The sequence below is a fragment of the Notothenia rossii genome (genome assembly GCF_949606895.1).
Source record: "Notothenia rossii genome assembly, chromosome: 1".
NCBI lineage: Eukaryota > Metazoa > Chordata > Actinopteri > Perciformes > Nototheniidae > Notothenia > Notothenia rossii.
In genome coordinates this window covers 60,023,683-60,033,857 of record NC_136912.1, presented here as the reverse complement: position 1 = coordinate 60,033,857, position 10,175 = coordinate 60,023,683, and the positions used below count along the sequence as shown (strand labels likewise).

Below are 10,175 nucleotides of genomic sequence, written 5' to 3'. Positions count from 1 at the left end.
TCTGAAGCCATTTTGGTTAGATTCTGGAGAGTCTGTCAAAACTAGTTAATATAATGAATCTGAGGCAATTTGTGCTCTGCAGACATGTCCAATTAACTGCTAAATTCAGCCTTTTTAGATAAATAATCTGAATATTTCTAGATCGCAAATTCTGAAGAACAACTTTTCAAATAAGGCTTATTAAAATATTCAAGAATAATAACCATTTTGTTCTTTGTAGTTCAATTAAACCTGATACAATTAGCAGATTAAGCGCTGAGTCAATTGAAAGAGAATGGACACTTTTTAAAAACGGGTTTAAGTAAGCAAAGACTTTAAAAAACAAATCATTTTGTTTCTGTTTTATTTCCTTGTAAAATGAATATCTTTGGGTTTTGAACAAAACAAGACAATTGAATATGTCCCCATGGACATTTCATAGACCCAAATATTTATTTGTTGAAGTCAATTTGCCTTTAAAAAAAACAGAACAACCTATTGCCAGACAAGAAAGTCATCAATATTTGAAATGGTCACTTGATGATGATAATCATCACTGCTAATGCTCATCGCTTGTCATTGCAGCACTGATTATGCAACGTAAACAGGAACAATTTAGAAAGAAAAGTTGCTTAAAAACACATTCATGTATTTCTGTATGAGGCGAAAAAGGTAATTTCCCTGATATTTTCTTTATCATTTGTCCACAGTCAGAAACTCTTTGAACTTTTGAACTTGGTATGTTGCACTAGTAGCTTAGCTGGAAGTGACTCACTGTAGACGGGCTGACAGAGCTCAACAGACGTTTCCTGTTGGGACACAGCTCAGCAAGAAAGTTAAATCCGGCCAGGCTGAGCTAAACGATGCCAGATGGGGGAATTACCCTACCACGGTACAGACAGAACTCGTGGTACAGTACAGTAGGTTGCAGGGTATTTCATATTGTGCTGTTCCACTGCACCTCTTTATGATGCATCATTAGGGAGCTTGAGACTTTTACTCTTCTACATTTTAGGTTTTAAAGTGCAGTGGTGTCGGGATTAATCAGAAAGGAAGCAAGAGGATTACAGGGAGAGCTTAGCAAAAATATTTGAATGCTCTTATATTTGCTTTAAATGTGTGAGTTGTCTTTCACTTCCTTAGGCTTCTATAAGTTATATAAAGCAGCAACAATGGGTCACAAGTAGATATTGATTTGTTTCGAGGGTGTAGAACCTTTGGGTCAACAATAGTATAAGATGGCAACTTTGTTCGTAAATAGTTGCTTTTTTACACATTCAGCTATTATAAAGTGACATTATCAATCATTTGCGTTTCTGGCAACCTGGCTCATTTCATATAAGTTATATCTCACACAGTCTCTGCCCTCTACTGGACTCGGTACTACTCTCTACCATGCTATGCGAGCATTCACATACTGAGTTGCATAAACCTAGCCGGGCAATCGGGGCGAGCCTACCTGAATGCGTGCACAGGCCCACAGTATATAAGGCGGCTACGCCTCCCGACTGTCATCCTTTATCTCTTCAGCGAGCAGCAAACAACCGAAAAGCTAAACGTGAGAAGAGGAAAGAATAAGAAAAGTAATGGATTCACCACTCCTTGAGCCCCGGCCTCAAGCCAGGAGAATTCAGGCCCATTCTGGATCTTCACAGCCTGAATCAGCACATTGCCTGCAAAAAGTTATATATTTTAACTATAAGACAGTAACTGTGGCTTGTGCAGCCGGGGGATTGGTTCACAACCATCGACCTGAAGGACGCTTACTTTCATGTCGAAATTGCTCCAAAGCAAAAAAAGTATTTGCGTTTCGCCTTCCAGGGGGTAGCCTACGAGTTCAACAGACTACCGTTCGGCTACTCCTTTCCCCACGAACGTTCAGCAAATGTGTGGCCACAGCGCTTCAGCTGCTTCGCGACCATGGCATGAGGGTTTTCTTTTATCTAGACCAGGGGTTCCCAACCCCTGCAAAATAGCTGTGAGTTTATTGTAATATTTGCAGAATTATAAATATAAAAAAATATTTTATCATAATGTTTTTTTCAAAAAGTGTTTAATTTTTGCACCTATACCAGTCATATTATTTCATCCAGTAGCCTAGTTAAACTTTCACCAGAAAACAGTTGAAAATGGCTTTTATGATGTTTATGAGATTCTGCGGGTCAGCCTCTCGTGCGCACGAGAAAGTTACCGGTGCGCCAAGTAGGAAGAGGAGCACACAGGAGGCAACCGTTTCATTGCAGACCGTTATATTTATGTGGGGAAATGGCAGTGCATACATTATTTGAGATATATTTCAAACTCGGACTTCATTTTAAGGACATCTCGTCCAGGGGTGTAGAGTTATTGTTTAAGCACCGGATTGGCAGAACAGGAGAGTCTGTAAACCAGTCTGCCTTGATCTATGAATTCATGTCCGGGACCTCACAGTATCTGCTGCTCACAGCTGTTTTATAGAAGGAAAACCTCCATCACTTCATGAAATGGCTGCAGCATCAGGAGGCAGCGGGACGTGTAACTCCGCCTTTGAGAAGTGCAGCATTAGCGCACCGAGAGCTGTGCCTTTTTACGCACCGCCTTCACTGTGTTTACCTTCTTCGGAACAGCTTAAGAGTGACTGCAGTCTGCTAAGTGTTAACTACACACACCTCTACACATATCAAACTGCCCGATTATTGCCCCTATTACTCGTTTTATGAAGGAGATGTCCGGTCACCAAGGCGCATGATGTGTGTGCACCGGAACGAACGACACTATCATAATATATTCTGAAAACAAATGCCAGTGTCACACACACACACATGCACGCACACACACACACACACACACACACACACACACACACACACACACACACACACACACACACACACACACACACACACACACACACACACACACACACACACACACACACAGACTGCGACACAGACTGCGACAGGGGGCAACGTTGACAGTTTTGACCATCATGCAGACTCTGGGTCTCATGGCGGCTGCTCACTTCGTGGTACCACTGGGGTTACAGCATACACTGTATCTTGTCAGGCGTTTCTTGGACAGAGCTTTACCAGCCACACCATCCCCGAAGCACACAAACAGCTGTTCAGTGCGCCTAATTGAAGCTGTGCGCTCTACATAACATGCCAGCGCACGCACCGGGGAGAGGAGGTGCAATTTAGCCTCCCTGGCCCAAATATGGGGTGGAAGACTAAAGCCGTCTAACTGTATAGCCCTCAACCTGAACGAACTCCTTGGGTTCTTGGGAACAAAGGAGGGGTTCGGTCTGAGTGTCGCTCCGCTACGGTCACCCCGGCCCAAAAGGCAACTCGGGTGCATCGACAGAGCGGTCAGCTCGGACACTCTCTTGGCCGAAGTCTAGGCAAGCAGCAAAGCCGTTTTCAATGATAGTGCCTTCATTACATTACATTACATTGCATTTAGCTGACGCTTTTATCCAAAGCGACTTACAATAAGTGCATTCGACCGGGAAGATACAACCTTGAAGAAAACAGAATCATATAAGTACATCAGGTTTCATAGAGCCAAACATTTCAAGTGCTACTCAACTGGCTTTAGAAAAGCCAGCCCTTTATTAGTATATATTCAGGGAGGAGAGCTCCAGAGGCTCAAATGGTTATTTGACCAGAGCCTCGAGCACCAACGGGAGGTCCCATTGCGCGGAGGAGGCATGCACCACTGGGCGCAGCCTCCTGACCCCCTGCAAAAACCGCATCATAAGCAGTTGACTACAGGCTGACCTGTCGCCAAATCCCTCATGGCAGGACGAAATGGCTGCTGCATACACTTTAATTGTGGAATGAGAAAGCCCCCTGACTACGAGTATCTGTAAGTAAGTAGGACAGAATAGAGCCCAGCGTGCACGATAGAGGCTCTAGACTCTTTTCTTCACACCACCGCTGGAATCCCAACCACTTTGGCCTGTAACAGGCTGTGGTGGATCCTGCTCTTGCTGCCTGGATAGTCTGGATAACTTTGTCAGACAGTCCACCCCGTCTCAGCCTGTCCCTCTCAGGAGCCAAGCCTGGAGAGGTTGGCCCAGAGTGGGTAACGCCCCAATTGCACCTGCTTCCTGAGACAACGCCCCCCAGACCTGAGGAACCGTCCAGGGCTGGCCCACCATCATCTGTGTCACCTCCGCGTACCACGACGCCAAGCGGCGACCTGGGGCCACTAGGATGACTGACAGACGTTCTCGTCTCACCCTCTCCGGGAGAGGGAGAATGAGACGCAGCGGTGGAAAGGCGTAGAGCAGCTTTCTTGGCCATGGCTCGTGTGCAAACGCGTCCATCCCCAAGGGCGGATTGTCCTCCGCTCTCCCGAACTGAGCCCAGATCAGCTTCACCACCTCCGGGTGAAGCATCCACTCGTCTGGCAGGGGCCCGCCTCTTGACATGAGGCCGGCCCCCCTGTTCTCCCGCCCCGGGAAGTGGAGGGCCCTCAGAGACAACACATTATCTGAAGCCCACAACCACAGGTTCTCTGCTGTGGTCAACAAGGCGGCGGAGCGGACTCAACCCTGCCTGTTGATGTACGCCACTGTGGTGCGGTTGTCGCTCCTCACCAGCACATGTTCGCCTTGTATTAAGGGTTTGAAGTGCTGTAGGGCCAACACTACTGCCTGCAGCTCTAGAAAGAAGCTGTGCCGAGCCTCTGTCAGAGGCCTGCCACCACCTATAGCTCTCTCTAGGCAGGTTCCCCCCCATCCTGTCACGGATGCGTCTGTGAACACTGTGATGTAGGAGGTAACTCGCCCGAAAGGAGTTCCCCTCCGCAGATGCTCTGGGGACCCCCAGTATCGGAGGTTGCCCTCCACCGAGGGGGGGATGATCACCAGACGTCGTTTGTGCCTCTTGGGATCTAAGAGGCCGATAAACCAACTCTGCAGGCGACGCATGTTATCTTTTTTCCCATGCTCCTTCGGGACTCGGGAACATGGTGCGCGGTAAACTCCATACAGAGCCTTCCTCACTATTTTATATGCACACTCTACACAAGGTAAGCGTGTGTGAGTGTGCTCTATCCAAGATGCGGTCCCGTCTTCTCCACGGTCACAACCGGATGAGAGGAAGTTGGGGTGCGGTGGCTGTTAACCAAAGGCCGGTCAGGGGCAGTGTGATGGGTCGGTGTTGTTGGATGACAGGGCGTTTATCCATCAGGGCTCCAGCCACTATACCCATAGAGTCCAGTAGAGGGCTCCGCCTGTGCTTATATAACTAGGGTTGCAATACGCAACCCCCCGTTTTATAATCATTCTCTTTCATTACATTACATGTTACTTGTTAGACGCTTTTATCCAAAGCAAATTACATACTCAATACTGTGGACAATCCCCACAGGAGCAATTTGGGGTGAAGTGTCTCAGGGACACAACAACATACTGAGTGCAGTGGGGTTTGAACCTGTGACCATCTGATCCCCATACTAAGGCTCTATCCACTGTGCTCCCTCTTTCAGCTGTTTTTGTTGCTACCAAATCCTGACCCGAAGGAAGTGTCTGACTTTCTGGAAGCTGAAAGTTTCACTGTGTTGGTTTTTAGACTTTTTCCACTGAAAACAGCACCCGGCCAAAACCACCACCTCCCTCTGCTCTGTTTCCTCATAGTTTAGTCCTCTGACTACGCTGCCTATGCCCTCATCTTCCTCTATAATTATTTTCTCTCACCACTGCCGATCGGGTGCATCCTGTTTCATTGGGTTTCTTTTAAACATCAAACAGGCTGAATCACCAGGAGTGTTGAGGTCTTCTGGCATCATGACCTTAAAAGGAACTTTTTTACTGCTTTTTTATGGGTCCACAGATGGAAAGCATTCACTACTGGAAACGTGGTATTCCCCACATGACATGGCAAAGTTGTTTATTTTCATTTGTTTTCATTCGTTTTTTACACATCCTTTCAGACATTAACCCATTAGTACTTACTTAAATAACAAAATAGTTAAGTGTCCTCCAAAATATCAAATGTGACCTATCCAAAGATTGAGCCAGTCATGATTCATGACTTGGATAAAATGTGATGCAGGGTTGTTTTGGCATGTGTTTGGCATAGAGTACCATTTGAAGAGATGACTGCAGGAGTTACAGCTCATAAAAGGCTGTCTTCAGTGGCTGAAAGGTGAAAACTCACTGCAACGGCCCAAACCACTTCCGTTATAAAGGTGGACAACTGTCACTGTTGGCACAGTTAGTCTGTTTCATAACTGTAAGCGTTTTGTCACGATATTTGAAATGAGGTTTCTACGTTAGCTAGGTAGCTCACATCTGATCTGCACGACCAAAACTTGTCCGTTTCTCCACTCTACTTCTATATGGAAAAAAGCTCAGTGCATTCCTTTATTAGATTCGGTGCCATAAACGAGCCACACATTTGAAGTAAATATATATATGTATGTATGTGTTAAAAAGGATGTCATGATACACTAACTGTTACAGAGGAAATAAAATGTGCAGAAGAAACACGTTTAAATAAACATGTTTTCTATTTTTATTTTTATAATCTTAACAAGGTGTTATGTTTCCCATATCAATACATGTTGCCAGTTGCCACTAGACAAAACATAATATTTAATTAAATCAAAGTATTCATGATTGAACAGAGAGATTATCCTAAGAAGTGGCCTTATCTAGACTGTACACACCCTTTGACTAACAGATAAAGTAGTTTTGTGTCAGTGTTGCCATGACCCTGTACTGTTACTATGATGTTCACCGTACATGTCCATGTAATGTTATCCACGCCCCCCTGTATGGAACCGTCTCTATTTATAGGAGTCTCACTGAGTCAGCAAACAGGACATGGAAAGCGAATTCCTCAGAAAGAGCTGAGGAAGGAAGGAATGTCAGCTTCCTTTCTGTGTCTCTGGGCTTTAAGTCAATTGCCTAAGATGATCCTAACTTTGGTTGTGTCTTTATGTATGCCTGCCCCCTCCATGAAAATGTCTCTCGGGTATTCAATGTAAAATCATCACATTTCTTTTATCAAAACCTATTTCTCTCATTCACTGCCAAATCTGTTAAATCCATTTCACGGTTCCTGGACAAAAATAGATCAGAGTCTATCACAATGCATTGAATGGAAACCACAAATGCTGCACTAATGCCGTCAAATTAACAATTGCAGCATTAGGCTACGCTCTGTATGCAGCTTGTTGCTTTTATTTTTCCACAGCAACATATTTTATATCAATGATGCAGACAATCTAACCAAGAACACTGTTTTATTTTCCTGTTTTTTTTTCTGAAAATGTAAAATACATAACTCAGCTTGCCGGTATTTTTGAAGACATGTTTACAAACAATGACTCTAAAATAGGATTTGTATGGATAGTCATTCTCCGCTTGCATCCTGCTCTTATTCATAGCAACAGGTTTCCTGAAACATTTTTCATAAATCAATTCTTATAACTTAAAATGGCGTCAATCCAGCCATTAGAAATGTTAAATGATGCACCAAGCGCACCTCTTATGGGACACAGAGCATGAGGAAGGAAGCCTGGGTTAACAGAGACAGATGATAACCATCTTTATGGTACCCATTCTCTCTGATTAAGGTCAAGTCAAAGAAACCCTTAGGGCCCCTTAAGTGAAGGTTTTCTGTGGTTCTGGTCATTCAAAAAGGATCCTGTTCTTCCGTGTGTTTTTTCAAGGTTACTTATAAGTGGGATGTGGAAACATCTAGGGTATAACAATTAAAATGAACTTTTCAGTGAAGTACGAGACTTTTGAAGATTTGTGTTTTGTTCAGTGAATTGCTGCTGTGCCATTTTACTTCACATCTTGTTTGCAAACCTTCAGAATAATCCTGTTGTTTTATCAGTATAGTGAGATGACAGTGAGGTGAAGTACTGCAGGGGAGCACAGCACTGATTTCTGTCCATACCTGCGTCTGTTGGATAGACTCTCCGCCGTCTCACTGGTCACAACAACGTGGGTGGAGCCTCCTTGGCTTTCCTCGTGCATCACCTCAATCTGTGGCACAGAAACACACACATTCAGGTAAATGAGTTATTAGGGCAGCTTGTATTACGCCTTAAATGCAAATAATGTCTTTTTTTTCAGCTTGGTCCCAATAGAGCTCTACAATGGCCCAGTCACTAACTAGAGCCAGTAAAAACCAGGTGTTCGCATTCAGGTGGTCATCAAGTCCTTAGTGAATATTAGGCTAATGGTAAATCCAGAGATTAACTTTTCTTCTGTCAGCAGCCGTTAATACAAAAGCTGGTGTTGTGATTTACCCTACAGTTTGCACAGAACTGCTGTATATAAACTGATGTACAGTAGATGAGACAATTTGGTCATAGTGTTATCTTTGCATTTTGAGCAACATTTTTTGTGGTTACTATGGAAAACAAAGACATTTAGTTGTGTTCTCTGTGAGGCTGGATGGAGGTTGCAGTGACTAGCGCCGATTCAATTCCCCGAACAGACCAAGTATGTATAGCAAGTACCAATAGAGGTATCAATCATTTTGAGACCATACCTTGCCCCAGTGTCACAGTCAGTTGCTCTTTTTCTAATTCATGATGATTAGAGCTTAAAAAATCTTTAAAGTGACTTGTTAATCAGGCTTTAATGTTGGTGAGATTTCAGATTAGCACTGTACCTTGATGCCTCCTTTGGCTTTGCGTATGTTCTTCTTCTTGGGGTCAGCTTCGACTGGCGGCTTGCCACTGTTGGTGTTATCAGACGCTCTGCGAGCCAGTGCTGTAAGAAGTTCAGAGGACCAAGCATAAGTGTCAATCATATCACAGACATAAGCATTCAAACAGTTTGAGTTACCATGGATTCATCTTCTGAAGGACAATTTAGCAAGTTAAAACAACATGCAACTCACGCTGCTGGACCCCTGTGGTCCTTGGGGGGGTCTTCAGAGGCGGCCGTTTGGGAGAGGACTCGGGCCGTGGGGCGACGGGCTGGACGGGCCGTGTCTGTTTGGCCGACAGCCTCTTCAGACTGACGTGCCGCTTCTGGAACATCTCCTGCACGTCCTCCAGGCGCTTCAAGGCCTTCAGGACGTTGGCCTGCAAAACGCTCACCATCAACTCTCCTCATCATTATTTAAACACAACATCCAGTCAGCTTGTCAACTAATGGAATCGTGTTCCATACCTTGATATCCTCAGACAAGACGACCTCATACTGATTGTGAAGGTTCCTCAGTTCAGCCAGTTCAGTGTTTTCCGCAGACTCCAGAAAGCGTTCTATGTCCGTCAGTGCTGACTCCGCCCCTTCCTGTGACTGACACCTATCAACAGCCTGGGAGGCCAGCAGGTAGATGCCAGACTCACACCACTGGTTAACCTGGACACAAGATACATTCAAACAGGGGGAAAAGTCAATTTAGCGAACAACATACCATACATTGTAATTCCTCAGTGTAAATCCTGGGTTAAGATGCCACTGGGGTCAATAGGGAACATACACAGTTTTCTCTAGCTCTTCACCACCTTAATTAAATTAGGGGTTGAGGTTTTAGCCTAGTTGACGTATTATAAAGGACAGAAAAAAACTCAACATAATACCCTAAAATAAAATAAAAACTAAACGTATGATAAAAGCCAGAATTTGAGTAGGGGTTCAGACATTGTATTAAACATCATAACAAAGTATTACAAAATATATATTTATAAGATATAAACAAAGTCAGAAACCTGTTGCCCAAGGCTGATCCAAAGTCAATCTTTGAATTTTATGGACTTTTTTTGTCTACAATGCAATGAGAGATAATCCAAGTGCTGGGAAACTTTCTGGGTGTTCCTGGGTGTGACATCTGTTCATGATATCATGTTCTCACCTTATCAATGCCTATGTGTATCTGCAGGGATTTGGACAGGACATCTGTCTTTTTATTGGACTCGTTGCTGAAGTCGTCAGAGACCCGCCGGAGCTCCACGCATTTGGGTCGGATAGAGTCCACAGCGTAGTGGTCGCTCTGGATCAGCTGGTCTCCGTGCAGTGCGTGGAGCTGGGCCTTCTCTAGTGTGGGCTGAAACAAACATATTTCAGAATTTATCATAGTCAGCAGAAGACAAAAGAGCTGTCATGTCTAAGATTGAGGTAAGAAATACATACTTTTAAAAGTAATACGTGTCATCATTTCTCACTTTTGTTGTATGATGCTGAAGTACCAAAACGATTGTTTATAACCTATCCTAAATATTTTTTTCTGGAAGAGGTG

General features: G+C 44.3%; 1 protein-coding gene across 1 annotated transcript in view; it reads right to left on the bottom strand.

Annotated features, from left to right (window-relative positions):
• The window catches only part of mcf2l2 (MCF.2 cell line derived transforming sequence-like 2), a 153,961-nt gene that overhangs the window by 65,786 nt on the left and 78,000 nt on the right, over positions 1–10,175 (bottom strand). The window contains exons 11-15 of the mRNA XM_079650069.1: positions 9,792–9,983; positions 9,107–9,298; positions 8,832–9,018; positions 8,601–8,701; positions 7,878–7,966 (exon numbers count right to left, since the gene is read on the bottom strand). Coding sequence (XP_079506195.1) covers positions 7,878–7,966; positions 8,601–8,701; positions 8,832–9,018; positions 9,107–9,298; positions 9,792–9,983 — 761 coding nt within the window. The remainder of the gene's footprint in view (positions 1–7,877; positions 7,967–8,600; positions 8,702–8,831; positions 9,019–9,106; positions 9,299–9,791; positions 9,984–10,175) is intronic.